Source organism: Erinaceus europaeus, chromosome 6, assembly GCF_950295315.1.
Source record: "Erinaceus europaeus chromosome 6, mEriEur2.1, whole genome shotgun sequence".
Taxonomy (NCBI): Eukaryota; Metazoa; Chordata; class Mammalia; order Eulipotyphla; family Erinaceidae; genus Erinaceus; species Erinaceus europaeus.
In genome coordinates this window covers 62,111,163-62,126,153 of record NC_080167.1, presented here as the reverse complement: position 1 = coordinate 62,126,153, position 14,991 = coordinate 62,111,163, and the positions used below count along the sequence as shown (strand labels likewise).

The 14,991-nt window shown below is 43.1% G+C and overlaps 1 protein-coding gene across 1 annotated transcript in view; it reads right to left on the bottom strand.

The window, feature by feature from the left end:
- The window catches only part of MYO3A (myosin IIIA), a 194,443-nt gene that overhangs the window by 150,218 nt on the left and 29,234 nt on the right, over window positions 1-14,991 (bottom strand). Inside the window, exons 6-7 of the mRNA XM_060192328.1 lie at window positions 14,272-14,371; window positions 237-313 (exon numbers count right to left, since the gene is read on the bottom strand). Of these exons, the coding sequence (XP_060048311.1) occupies window positions 237-313; window positions 14,272-14,371 (177 nt within the window). The remainder of the gene's footprint in view (window positions 1-236; window positions 314-14,271; window positions 14,372-14,991) is intronic.

Here is a 14,991-nt window from a genome sequence, read left to right as displayed (position 1 = left end):
AAGAGCTGGTCATCTGAAATTCTCTAACTCGACTTTAGTTTTGCTTGTATGACTCAATTTTCTGTTTTTATTCTAAGAAAAATTCCCTACTAAAAAGCATTTGAATCTCCTGAGTTTTTTTTTTTTTTTTTAAGGGCAAGATAATTTATCTGAGTGTGTTCCAAAACACAAGAAGAGGAGAGCCAGAAAGGATCAAACAGTACATTCTGTCTCTCTCAATCAAGATTCTCTCTGACCTCAGGAGCCATCCAAAACGGGGTTCCCACGGAGGTATTTCGACGATGCCAGGTGCTGGTAAGCTGTGCAGACACGCCTGGAAGGGAGAGAAAAAGACTTATTTCCTGCATCCTTAATTACCCGTACAGTGATTCCAATCACAATACATCAGCTTCAAATAAACAGTGTGTGGGGCTCTGGGGTTGTGCGTATGTGTAATTCCACCAGTACTCAGCTACCTTTCTCCTTCTTATTTCAGACAGAGGGAGACAGAGAAAGGGAGACACAACACTGCACTGCTCCACCATCTGTGAAACAGCATTCTCACGTGATGTCAGGATTTGGAACCAGGGCTCAAGCATGGGAAGGTGCTTGCTTTGCTAGCCAGTCCCAAATCATAGCCTTTCACTCTGATTTTTATTAACACATCACTTTATAAAGTATATGTGAAGTATATATATAGATATCATAAATGAAGATAATCTTAAAGAAGATGAACAGAGTAACTGTACAAGAAGTTTGAATATTTCTTCCTGCACTCCAGTGATGTCTTGTGAGCACCCTGGTAGACACCCTCTTCAAAGACCCCTGGTTTAAGGACCAAGGAAATACTACAGTACAACCCTCTCCAACTCCTGTCTCATTTAATGTTTACTGGGATCTTGCAGATACAATGTTTTGCACTTGGCTCTTTAAACCATAGGGAAACAAGAGAGCCCAAAAGGGAAAAGAATGTTTCTTAATAAGAAAAGATGCAGCTAGGTAAAAACTATTTGGATGTACTTACCTCATTAAAAATAGTACCCATGCTATGCCCAACTATAAAGAAAAAAATGACAGAAGTAGGCATTGGGCATATGTCATGCTATTGAATCCTCCTACAGTGATCATGAAACTTCCAGATCACTTTACCAACACAACCAAATCACCTCAGACTTAGACAGCAATTTTTTGGTCATAAACTCACATTGATGTGTGTCTGAGTCAGCGAACTTCAGCTGGAAAGAAAAATTAGTTCCCTGACCACAAAGGATATCACTAGTTAGTATAAATCCTCACCAAAAAAGTAATTTAAAAGGTAGAAAGATGCCAGATTCCTTTTTTTTTTTTAAATGATGGACATAATTAAAGGAAACAGAAATCTAAATTATGAGTTCTGAGACCCTAGGAAATAAAGATTCAAAGAATCATCTCATCTAGAGAAGTAAAGGAATAATCTACCAAAAGGTTACATAAACATCTCAAGTGGGCAAATGGAAAATTCCAGGCCAGAAGCTGGGAAAGTGAGAGGATACTGAAAGGAAAGAGGGAACAAGAAGAGATCTTGGGGTGAACAGAAGACAGGCTAGGAGAGGAGACAATAATCCATGAACAGAGAAAGTCACAGAAGAAGGAAGGAGGCTTATGCTAAGGACATTTCTGCTTTGGCATGATTACACTGCAGGGCAATTTTCATGCTATTTTTTAGGCCCCTCCAGCAGGGCATCCTGGGCAGTGTGATGGCTATACAGAAACCCCAATCCTTATTGCCTACGACCTGTTTCTACAGGGAAAAATCTGCCAGCTTTGCTTTCGAAGAGTCACAGGAAGTAACAGAGAAGTAGATATGTAGTGGTTCAAATCAAATTCAGGGATTCTGATTTGTTCTAACTCCACAATAAAATCCACAGTATTTTTGGACAGCAAAGGAAAGAACATGGGCTTGTGGAAAGTAATTAATAATGACAATGATAATACCAGGTGGCCGAGAAACAGCTCAGTGGGTAGGGGTTTTCTCTCTATAAGTGGTTCAAGTTTGAGTCCTTAACACCACTGGAGTGCAAAGGCCTGGGGAGGGTCCCAGCCCTGTGTTTCTCTCCCTCCCTCTCTCTTCCACTCTGAGTGAAAAGGGAGTGAAATATTTAGAAAGAATCTTTACTTCTTCCTTTCTATAATCTTGTTTTTGTTTTTTTAATCTTCCTTGAGCTGGGGAGATAGCATAATAGTGACGTAAAAAGACTTCCTTTTTAAAATGTATTCTTAAAAATATATATTTATTTATTTTGGACAGAAGCAGAGAGAAGTTGAGAGGAGAGGGGGAGATTAAGAAGAGAGATTCCTGTAGCACTGATTCTCACTTGTGAAGCTTCCCCCCTGCAGCTGGGGGCTGGGAGATTGAACCTGGGTCCTTATGAATTGTAATGTGTGCATTCAATCAGGTACACCACCACTCAGCCCCCACAAAAAGACTTTCATGCCTGAGACACCAACAGTCCTCCAGGCTTAACCCCCCAGTGCTACCATAAGCTGGAGTTTAGTAGTGCTCAGATTTAAAAAATAATAGATAGATAGATAGATAGATAAAAAACTAAATCTTTCTTTATCCAGTCACTTGAAAAATAGGAAGAAAACCAAGTAGGCTTGCTTTGAAGCATGTCAGCTAACTCCTCCATCATTAGTGGATCGACATGGAATCTCTGATCCCACTGAATTAATGTCTCAATCAATTTGCTGTCAGCACTGAACCCTTAAAGTCATCCAGGCTTTCAGGGACTAGATTTGATGGGTGACATGCAAAGGTCAGAGTCTGATGTGCAGACACTCCAAGAGAAGCAGAGGAGAGACTGTCTCTCCATCAGAGAGCCGGGAAGAGTGGACAACAGTGTTTTCGCCTTCCACTGTACAATGCCATCCTTCTCCCCCTCCTACTCCCCTTCTCTCTTTCCCTCCCTCCCTCCCTTCCTTTCCTTCCTTCCTTCCTTCCTTCCTTCCTTCCTTCCTTCCTTCCTTCCTTCCTTCTTTCTTTCCTTCCTTCCTTCCTTCCTTCCTTCCATCCGTTCTTCCTTTTCTCCCTTCCCATATCCTATGACCTAGCAACTTCTCTCCTGTGGATTTATTCAAAGGAAACAAAAACACCCGTCCAGAGAGACCTATGTTCTTAGCAGCACAATTCGTAACAGCCCGAGCCTGGAAAAAAAAAAAAGCTAAAAACCCCAGATGCCCAATGACGAATGGTTGACAAAGTTATGAGATTATTGCCTCATCTGGTTCCTTCCTTTTCTGAACTAAGTTTGGGCTCTCATTCCTACAACTGAAAGGCTCTTGACTAAGACATACATCCCCTATGATGTTGAACAGTTATATTCAAAAACCTCAACTTGGAACATTTGAGTCCATCAGTTCAGCTAGAATCACAGAGTTCTAAAGAAAAAAAAAAGTTTGTTTCTTCACAGTATGACTTTATAAAATGAAAAAAATTGCAAGTATCATTCCTCTCAAATAAAGTAGAGGCTGTCTCCTCAAAGTACAAAGATAATGTTTTTGCAGTGAGTAAAATATTTATTTTATATAGATGTGAAAGTTCTGGAACTCTGTCAACTTTAACACAGGGGCTAACTTTTTCACATTATTTCATCTTGGAGCACTAATTCCAAATTTGAACATGTGTAAAATTCTATGTCTTTTTATATTTATTTATTTTCCCTTTTGTTACCCTTGTTATAGTTATTATTGTTGTTGTTATGTCATCTATATCATCGTTGTTGGATAGGACAGAGAGAAATAGAGAGAGGAGGGGAAGACAGATTGAGGGAGAAAAAGACACCTGCAGACCTGCTTTACCACCTGTGAAGCGACTCCCCTGGAGGGGAGTGGGAGAGTTGAACTGGGATCCTTACTCAGGTCCTTGCACTTTGTGCCATGTGCGCTTAGCCCACAGGGCTATCACCCAACTCCCAAAGAGGTTTTTTTTTGGTTTTTTCCAGTAAATCACCAGCTTCTGGGAAGGACAGGTTTTGAACCTGAAAACTCTGTCTCTCTGTCTCAGAGTCCATAGGCAGAGCCACTACTCCAGCCTGGACAGTGTGTGATATTCAGTCTTTAAAACATCGACTACCTCTGGACTTTTGTGCTAAGTCTCTAACTCTACCCCATAATTTAAATATTTTTTGATATAATTTCATCCATTGAGAAAAATCTGACAACAGAAGAATAAATGATTTTCCTCCTTGGACAAGTAGAGAGGAAATAAGTTATACAAGGCCCAGCCACTCCTCAACACGTTAGTATGTAGTTGATAAAAATAAGGACACCACCCTATATACACAAATTTAAAACCAAGAAACACAGACCCAAGTCTGATAAAATACATTTTAAGTATCTTATCTATAGCGCTATTCAAATGTCTCCAGATACATCCTTAACATAAAGGATCCCAGAGCCATTTGTTATTTTAGATGCATATCTCTTAAGCCCCCATCAATCAGGAGTCCCTTAAACTTCATAACCCCGACAGTTCTCTACAATTTAAGCCAATTATTTTGTAGACAGTCCCAGAATACGGATTTGTCAGCTCTCCCCTCATTTGACAATGGGGAAATTGTCTCATTTCTCCTAATCAGCTTCTGCATTTTTAATAGTTACTTTTCTTAAACATTTATTTTAATTTTACTTACTTGATAGAGACATAGAGAAATCGAGAACAGAAATATAAAAATGCCTGCAGCACGGTTTCACTGCTTGTGAAGTCCACCCCACCACACACACACACACATACACACACACACACACACACACACACACACACACAAACACACACCTGCTTGTGGAGGCCGGGGTTGGGGGTTTAAACCCAGGTCCTTACACATTGTAACATGTCCTCTCAACCAAGAACACCACTGCCTGGCCCCTCGGCTGCTACATTTTCATTAGTTTCATGAGGAGTTATGTTCATGCTGATCACTTGACTAAGTTTGTGTCTGCCAGGCTCCTCCCTTAAAAACTTTCTCTTTTCCCTTGGTGAATACATTTTACAGAGAAATATTTTAAGACTATGCAAATCCCCTAATTTTCATCAAAACATAATTCAGGAGTTTTAGCCTCCATTGAAGTTTGGGAACAAAATTATTACTGTGACAGTTGCCAAATGATCATTTTAAACACTTCATTATTCTTTCTATATTTATTAATTGGCATTCTTCTATAGGGAAGATTTTGCTTCTTTCTCTCTGCTTATTTATGTACAAAAGTCTGTAAATATGGATTAGTGAATTTCTACTTTATTCAGTAGGGTTCTCATTATTGCCATCATTATCAGATTTGGATGCCCAAATTGCTCCTATCTTGAACAATGTGAAATGCCTCAAATTGTCTTTTGTGTTCTTCTGACATGTCTCTGTCCTTCGAGTATTTTTCTTCCTTTGGGCCATAGCACATTTCAGGCTTGGCTTGAAAAGTCCCAAAGACATCTTTCCTCTAGAAATCCTTGCTTTCTTCAAATTGATAATTGTATTTAATAACGAAGAGCTAGGTTGTGATGTAAGTGCTGTAAGTACTCTTGGGAAGGTTCTTTTTTTTTTTTTTCCACACAAATAAATGATAATAGTGTTCCCAAGCCCCCCAAAGAACTTACCAAGTCAGACCAGCAAGAATTGTTCTGCTTTTAGAACACGGAAAACCTGCCTATGGAAAATCACCAACCACATGGCTCGCTCCAATCTCAGTCCAACACCCCAACACCGTGAGGGCTGGCTTTCTTCCTGTCCACACGTGTAACTCTTTTCTCACTGTCCTCAGCATATTTCCTGATGGTGTTAAGCTCCCTTTATGTAACCAATTACTAGTCTCCCTTTTGACCCATCTATTTTAGACCATGATAGCCTTTGTGGGACTAACCCCCTAAACCCCCATCCCCATGGATGTTTTTCCTATGCCCGCTTCAGGAGTCCCCACTACCCTGACAGCCTCCATTTTCCTCACTCCCTTGAAGGGGGTCTAACCATAGGCTAAGCAGCACTCCCAGCCCAAACTTGCCGAACCTCACCTAGTGACTTTGTTCTGAATTATCTGCGAAGGACTGAAGGGACCTTCATAGTCTTTCAATTCAGGTCTATTTGTTTCACTTGCTGAGTGTGTGTGTGTGTGTGTGTGTGTGTGTGTGTGTGTGTCTTTTTAATAAATAAATCACAGCTTCTCTTTGATCTACATCACTCATTGGGGATTTGGTCTAAAATTAGGTATGTGGATAATAAGAGACTTAAAAGCTATAAAATATTCTGTCATAAGAACACTGCCTAAATAAATCACCGAAAGTACATTCTGCACTTTTGGATTAAAATGTTAACTCCTCTATTAGCAATGAAGGTCCCCAGAGAGGGCTCTGCAGAAATGAGAACAGAGAACTGCCCTTTAAATTTAGTCTCCTTTCATTCTTATACGCCAGGAGAGGACTTTTTTCCTGACATCAGACCACTTGCCTGGAGGATGATCTCTTGGAAGATCCTATTGCTTACTGACTGATCAGATACCACTGGTTATTAATGGATTGCATTCATAATGTTTCCTAACTCATTATTTTCTCTAAAGCCTTTGTTTTTTTAAATCATATTCTTTAAAAAATATTTTATTTATTTATAAGTGAGAAAGATAGGAGGAGAAAGAGAAGGAACCAGACATCACTCTGGTACATGGCAGCCAGGGACCGAACTCAGGACCTCATGCTTGAGAGTACAATGCCCTATCCACTGCGCCACCTCCCGGACCACACAAAGCATATTCTATTTAAACAAAATACAGTATTTCCTTGAGACGACTGTATTCCTCACTTGTATTATGATTAAATATGTGTATTATGGAGCCTCCTTTTATAATCAGTATGTAGTCTAATCTTTTACAGCTATTTATGTACTTTTATGTATTTATTGCACAGAGACAGAAATTGAGAAGGAAGAGGGATATAAAGAGGGAGAGAGACAGAGAGACACCTGCAGCCCTGCTTCACTGCTCATGAAGCTTTCCCCCTTCAAGTGGAGGACTAGGAGCTTGAACCTGGGTCCTTGCACATTGTACCATATGTGCTTAACCACAGGCACCACTGCCCAGCCCCTGTAGTCTAATTTTAAAGTAATAACAAAATTTACACTAGCAAAAGGCTATTTATGTCTTTATTTTGAATAGGAGACGCCCGACCATTTGCAACTTGCTGAGTACCTATTATGTGCACATTACTGAGAACAGTGTCTCAGCTCCTATCTTCTTTAATTACAGAACATCAGTAACATCAGTGACTGTACTAAGTAGTACGTGTCTATCACCCCACGTAGTCCTCCAAACGCCCAGCTACATGAGTGAGCTCGACTGCTCTTCTTCACACGGGTGGAGGAGCAGACTGGTGCCTTTGAGAAACTTAAATGACTTTCTTTTTTTTCCTTTCTCTCTCTCCTTTTTTTTTTTTTTTTTGCCTCCAGGTTTATTGCTGGGCCTCAATGCCCGCACTATGAATCTACTGCTCCAAGAGGCCATATTTCCTATTCCGTTGCCCTTGTTGTTGTCATTATTATTGTTATTGTTGGCCGTGATGTCATTGTTGTTGGATAGGACAGAGAGAAATGGAGAGAGGAGGGGAAGACAGAGAGGGGGGGAGAAAGATAGACACCTGCAGACCTACTTCACCGCCTGTGAAGTGACTCCCCTGCAGGTGGGGAGCCGGGGGCTCGAACTGAAATCCTTAAGCTGGCCCTTGTGCTTTGCTCCACGTGCGCTTAAGCTGCTGCACTACCTCACAACCCCCGCTTAAGTGATTTTCTCAAGGTCACACACCTCTACAGAAAACCTCGCTTGTCCTTTATTTAAAAAAAATAATAATTAATTTATCTTTCCCGCCCCTTCCCCGCCCAGCCACTTCCAGAAAATCCCGCCTGTCCTTTGTTCACCTGAGACCGCAAGTATTGAGTCTGCCCCAGGAGCAGAGCAGAGACTCTGTCAGCATAAAGCTGACAGCTCAGCAGGAGGACGGTCAGATCAAACACAGGATTACAGCCCGGGGTGTCCCAGTGAGGGTGCTGGAGCGACACTCCATTTCTGAGCAATGCCATCTAGAACTGTGCCAACCAGAGTCTCGAGTTACCTTTGGGTTTCTGGAAGCTGATGATACAGGTTTGAAGGTCCACTTGACAGGTCTGCACTGAGGCAGTCCACACCTCCAGGAAGTCACAATGTGACTCCTCCACAGTGTGGCCAGCAGCAGACACTCTGGTGGCCTCTTGAGGACATGGGTGGCAGTGTGGGAAGGGGGGGGGTGCCTCTCCCTCCCTTCATGTCACCTGTCCTTTCAGAAGTTACACCTCACTCTCCTGCCTTGCTCTCTTTGGCACAATTACCCTGAAGGTGTCTCACATGAAACTCTGTGGGTGTTGTTGTTTGCCTTTTCTTTTAAAGAAAGAGGGAAACGGATCTGGGTAATGACGCACCTGGTGGAGCACAAACGTTACAAAGTGCAAGGACCCGGGTTTGACACCCCTCCTGGCCCCGCCGTCTGCACCTGAGGAGGAAAGCTTTCTGAGGGGTGAAGTAGTACTGCAGATGTCTCTCTCCCTCTCTATCACCCTTTTCCCTCTCAATTTTTGGCTGTCTCTATCCAGTAAATAAAGATAATAAAAAATGAAAGAAAGCAAAAGAAAGGAAGGTAGGAAGGAAGGAAGGAAGGAAGGAAGAAAGAAAGAAAGAAAGAAAGAAAGAAAGAAAGAAAGAAAGAAAGAAAGGAAAGGAGGAAGGAAGGAAGGAAGGAAGGAAGGAAGGAAGGAAGGAAGGAAGGGACACCACAGAGCTTCCCTCGGTGCTGTAGTACTCCTGTGTGGTGTACTGGGGCTCAAACCTGGAGCATCCGCATCATAGCAGATGCACTACCAGGTGAGATAGCTCCCCAGTCTCCAAACCTTATTTTCGGTTTTGTTTTGCTTGTGGTGCTGGGGTCTCATGAGTATAAGATCCTACCACTTCTTAGACAAGAGTGAGTGTGTGTGTGTGTGTGTGTGTGTGTGTGTGTGTGTGTGTGTGTGTAGAGAGAGAGGGGGGGAGAGGGAGAGGGAGAAGGAGAGGGAGAGGGAGAGGGAGTGGGAGAGAAAGACAGGAAGGACACCACAGCACTGCTTTACCATCTGTGGATCTTCCTCCAGTCTCTTGCCACACAAGTATCCTCCTGTGGTGCTGGGGCTCAGCTCCAGGGCTTCCCACTTGGTGAGGTGCAAGCCCTACTAAGTGAGATATTCCCCAGCCCATGAAACCCTGGGCTGAACTTCTTGGAAGTCCCTCTCCACACACTAAAGAGAAGGTAAAGCAATTTAGACAGAACCTTCTCAAATAGACTGGGACTTGCTACAAACTCCTACTCTTCAGAGTTCAAAACTGCGTATTATTTCCGCCATTTTCTTGTGTTCCTTCTGGAATGTATCTGCATCGTCTCCCTCCTCCCCCACCCACAGTTCCTCCTGCCGGCAGAGAGATGCCCCCGACAGTCTGTGGTGAAGATGATGTTCTTGGATCCGTGAAGAGAAACGTCTATTAATAAAAGTCAGAGTGCTTCCTCAACTAAGAAAAAAAATGGCTGCTCGTTTCAGGAACTGAAAGAGGAAGTGACTTAAAGATAAAAGGTAGAGAAGGGACCGGCCAAGCACTAAGAGCCCACCTTGTACCCATGCAGAGGACCACAAGGCTAAGCCCTCCCCAGGGGTGAGAGAAAGACTCCGGACACAGAGCAAGAGATGGACTTTTGGAAAAAGTCCTTCTGGCTGCAGTGTGGAAATGGACTAGAAGGCTGAGAGCAAAACTAGATGTGGGGGGGCAGCGGGGGGCGGGGACTGGGCAGTAACGCACCAGGCTAAGTGCACATAGTATGAAGTGCAGGGATCCTGGTTCAAGCCCCTGGTTTCCCATGTGCAGGGGGGTTGCATCACAAAAAGTGGGGAAGCAGATGTGTAGGTTTTTCTCTGTCTCTCTCCCTCTCTATCTTCCCTTCCTCTCTCGAGTTCTCTCTGTCTTATTCAATAAAAATGAAAAATGGCCTCCAAGAGCAGTGGATTCATTGTGCTGGCACCGAGCCCCAGCGATAACCCTGGAGGCACCCAAAAAAAAAAAAAAAAAAACAACAACAACAACAACAAAAGACTAGATGTGGGGAATTTGTCAGGTGCATCTGCAAGAGCCCAGATCAGAGATGCTGTTCAGAGGTTAAACAGGAGTCAGGGGACATCAGGTAAAGAAACTGAGCTTAGTGACTCCTTGTACATGGAGGGTGTGAAGACAAGGGAAGAATCAGCACGGAGCCTAAGACACCTGGCTTGACAGCAAGACACACAAGGTGACTTTTTCTCAGACACGAAGCTTGTGGGATAAAGTCAACTTCTGGGGAGCAGGCAAGGCTTTGGGGCTCTGTTTGGGGGCATTTGGAAGACTGGAAGCCATCCAAGCACAATTCTTCAATATGCAATAATGAGTTTGCAATAATAATACTATTTTATGAAGTAATGAATTCAAAGAAAATCCATTTGTTTGTTTATTTATTTATAATGGATAGAGACAGAGAAATTCAGGGGGGAGGTGGAGCTAGAGGGGTAAAGATACAGAGAGATACCTGCAGCCCTGCTTCACCACTCGTGAAGTTTTCCCCCTGCAGGTGGGGACCAGGGGTTTGAACCCAAGTCCTTGCACACTATAGTGTGTGCACTTAACTAAGTGTGCCACTGCCTGGTCCCCAGAAAATTTTATTTTAAAACCATGTACTCTCAAAGACAGCCTTCTCTGAAAATTCTGATTTCGACCTAGAGTGAGGAGCTTGATCTGTGGTCTGTTTCTTCATTGTGTGGCTTCCCAGGGCTCGTCCCTCCAGCCCTGGAGAAGGGCTCACTATGCCTGCATCTCCAGCTTTGGGTTTCAGTTCACACAAAAGCCTAGGAATCAACTTAGGTGAATTGAATCCACATCTTCAGGCACAAGAAACCCACTTAACTGGTCCACTTTTCTCACTATTGCTAAAAATCTAGTTGAAATAATAATTAAACCCAACTGTATCTTTTGCCAGTTTTCCATTCTGGACTTTTAAGATTATGTCACATAAAAGGTCACTCTATGAGGGTTGGGCGGTAACACAGTGGGTTAAGAGCACATGGTGCAAAGTGCAAGGACTGGCACAAGGATCCCAGTTCAAGCCCCGGCTCCCCATCTACAGGGGAGTTGCTTCACAAGCAGTGAAGCAGGTCTGCAGGTGTCTATCTCTTTCTTCCCCTCTCTGTCTTCCCTTTCTCTCTCCATTTCTCTCTGTCCTATCCAACAACAATGACATCAATGATAACAACAATGATAACCATAACAATGATAAAACAACACGGGCAACAAAAGGGGACAAAATAGCCTCCAGAAGCAGTGGATTCATGGTGCAGGCACAGAGCCCCAGCAATAACCCTGGAGGCAAAAAAAAAAAAAAAGTCACTCTCTGACCCAGAATGTATGCTTTCCACCTTGATTACTTTGGATGGTATCCCAGGAAGTTGTGTTTCTCTCTCTCTCTCTTTTAAATATTACTGGATAGAGACAGAAGTTGACAGGGAAGGGGGTTGGTAGATAAGTGAAGAGACAGAGAGACCCCTGCAGCCCTGCTTCACCACTCATGAAGGTTCCCCCTGGAAGGTGGGGGCCGGGGGGCTGGGGCCTGGGACCTCACACATTATAGTGTATGCACTTAACTAGGTGTACCACCACCTGGTCCAGGAAGCTGTTTCTCAAAGCTGTGTTTCTCAAAGCTATTAGTTCACCAGATTCTTCTTTCATGACTGTGAAGAAGGGATGCACTTCTACTTCTTTTAATGGATTTCACCCAAGCAATTGTTACTGGTGCCATTTTTTTTCAGAGTGAGAAAATTATGTGACACCAAAGCAAATACCAAACTCTCCCTGTGGTTCTGTTATAATGGAGCCCAGATTATTTCATGAGAAGGCTCGGGGCCCTCTTTGCCAGAGAAATAAAGGAGTGCTTGGCTTCTTGTTTGTTTCTTAGCTTCAAGCACAAGTTCTTGCTAGCATCCGCCAGTCAGACTGTACAAATGTTGAGCTCTAAAATCAACTAACAAACACAGATTAGCTGTGTCCCAATTACTGAGCAAGGATCCACTGTCAAACACACTGCTGCCTGGTAGTTTTCAAAAGTTCAGCTGGGGAGTCAGTTAGGGATACAGCATAATGGTTCTGTAATATACTTTCATGCCAGAGACTCTGAAGTCCCAGGTTCAGTCCCCAGCACCACTTTAAACCCAAGCTGAGCAGTGCTATGATCAGTCTGTCTATCCCTCTGAACCTCTCTCTCATTAAATAAAATAAATAAGAAGCCAGATGGTAGTACACCTGGTTTAGCAGACATGTTACAATGTGCAAGGACCCAGATTCAGGGCCCTCGTCCCCACCTACAGGGGGAAAGCTTTGCAAGTGGTAAAGCAGTGTTGCAGGTATCTTTTTGTCTCTTTCTCTCTCTATTACTCCCTTTCCTCTCAATTTCTGGCTGTTTATATCCAATGAATAAATAAAAAGATAAGAATAAAAATTTTAAAAACCTAAAATATCAAAAGTTCAACTGAGAAATAAAAAGGCTGCACATGACTGAAGGGCGAGATAGTCATCCTTCCTCTCTGGGTGTCTTGAAACGTATTCTTGGGTTGAGACAGGTCACTAGAGAGCTATATATTTAAATATTAAAATGATTACTTTCAAAAGTCAGTGAATTAACTCCTATAAGCTTCCATCTACAAAATACAAACTGAAGGAAGAATTGTTGATTCAAGTATCACTTACTGAACCCAACACATTAAGCCTATGTAAACGAATAAGAATGATAATAGCCCATGTCTATAAGGTGTGTGTGTGCGCTATAAAGTGGGGGGGGGGGTGGGGGGGTTGGGGGGTTGGGAAGGGCATGCACCAGGGAGTGAACTCAGGGTCTTACACATGAGTGGTACCACCACTGATGTCCTGGGTCAATGTTTTCTTCTATTTTTTTCTTTTAAGAGAAAAGGAGGGGAGGGGAGAGGGAAGACTTCAGCCCTGCTAAAGATCAAATATTGGGCTGTTGGAAAAGTCATGATGTATTTTCCTATGTTTCTCTATGCAAAAATGGACTCTGACATATCCAGCAACCCTGTAGATCATGTCTATGTGACAAACAGAAAGATGGTGAAATACAGGAGATATAGCACTTGGGGTGGGGTGGGGGTGAACTCCTTGCCCAGCCAGAATATAGGGAAGGGACAGGGAAGACTGACAGAAGGATGATAAAGCCCCTAAGCCACCAAGACACCAAATCACAGGACTAGTGTGTTAGTGGGAGTCGACTGACAGGAAAAAGCCCTGTCTGAAAAGCGGTCACCTGCTACCCAGACAAAGTGTTCAGCTATTTGCTTTCTTGGATGACTCAGAAGCTCCAAATTGGCAGAGGCGTGGACTAGCTCACAGGACACACAAAAAGCTCAGCAGAAGGGCAGGCTCCCAACTGAGCCTCAGTCATACAATCATGTCGTCAAAGGCTTTGTTCTTCACACCTCTTAGCACTGCCTTTTGAGAGGACTGTTCTCCCCGCCCAGATGGAAATCTCAACACAGCAAGGCAGCCGCAGCTGTTTCTGCCACCACATTAAGACACAACAGGACCAGAGGAAGAAACACATCCTCTCCCTATCCCTCCTTAGGACTTTTGAAGATCTCTCACTTCTCAAAATTCTGTACCTGAGGCGGGGGCACATATCTGTTTGTAAAACAAACATTAGAAGGAGCGCAGGATCTCCAGTTTGGCTCACTGTTGTCATTGGGCATGTCACTCATTTTAGAGACTTGCGATACACACTGCTTTTGTGGTATTTCAGACACAATCAGCTGACTTAAGAGCAGTCAGATAGTTGTAGAAATAATAATTAACCCATATCTGCAACCCTGGCTGTAGATTATAACGGAGGGATTGGGGACTCAGAACTCTGGTGGTGGGAACGATGCAGAGTTGCAGCTGTTCTCTTGTAATATTGTAAATCAATATGAAATCACTAAAATTTTTTTTTCTTTAAAAAAGGAGCAGTCATTCTTTCTTTTGGGAATCTCTCACTTGCCAAATGAAAAAAAATAACAACAACAACAATGAAATCTCTACATTGTTTTCCCCTCAGTGAGATGTTCTCAGTTCCTCAAAAGCAAAGCTGGTGGAAAATGATCCAAGTGCATCAAGCCATCTCATTTTCCAGGCGGAATTATGTGCATTTCAAACAGAGCTTACCAAAATCTACCAGCTTGACTCCGCCTTCAGTAGTCAGTAGGATGTTATTCCCCTTGACGTCACGGTGGATAGTTTTGTTGTTGTGTAAGTGCTGAAGTCCCTGGAAGGGGAAGATCTGTGGTGACTTGGATAGGAAGCAGCCAGTAACAACACCAAACTAGTCTGTGATGGATACACCCGTGCAAAAGCAAGAGGACACCTGTGAAAATGAACATCCAAACACTGCACTGCTCACAGGACGCTAGTCAAGTATTAGAAACACTTCTGTCGAATAACAGCAAGGAGAAACCCAACTGCCTGAAATCTACCTTAAGCAGACCCCAAATCTCATCTGTTATACTCTTACCCTTAGGTTTTTTATTATTATACAGTTTGTTTGGCTTTATAGCTTAATGCTTTTCAGCTACAAGTTGCAGATGCTACCATGATGCCAACCTGACATCCCTGGGCAGATGACTTCACCAATGTGTCCTAGGACCCCACCTCCCCAGAGCCTTACAGCACTAGGGAAAGGCAGAAACAGGTTGGCAGTATGGATCGATCTGTCAATACCCATGTCCAGTTGAGAAGTAATAACAGAAGCCAGACCTTCCACTTTCTGCACCTCATAAAGATCTCTGGTCTATACTCCCAGAGGGATAAAGAATAGAGAAGCTTCCAGTGGAGGGAATGGGATATGAAACTCTGGTGGTGGGAACTGTATGGAATTGTACCCCTCTT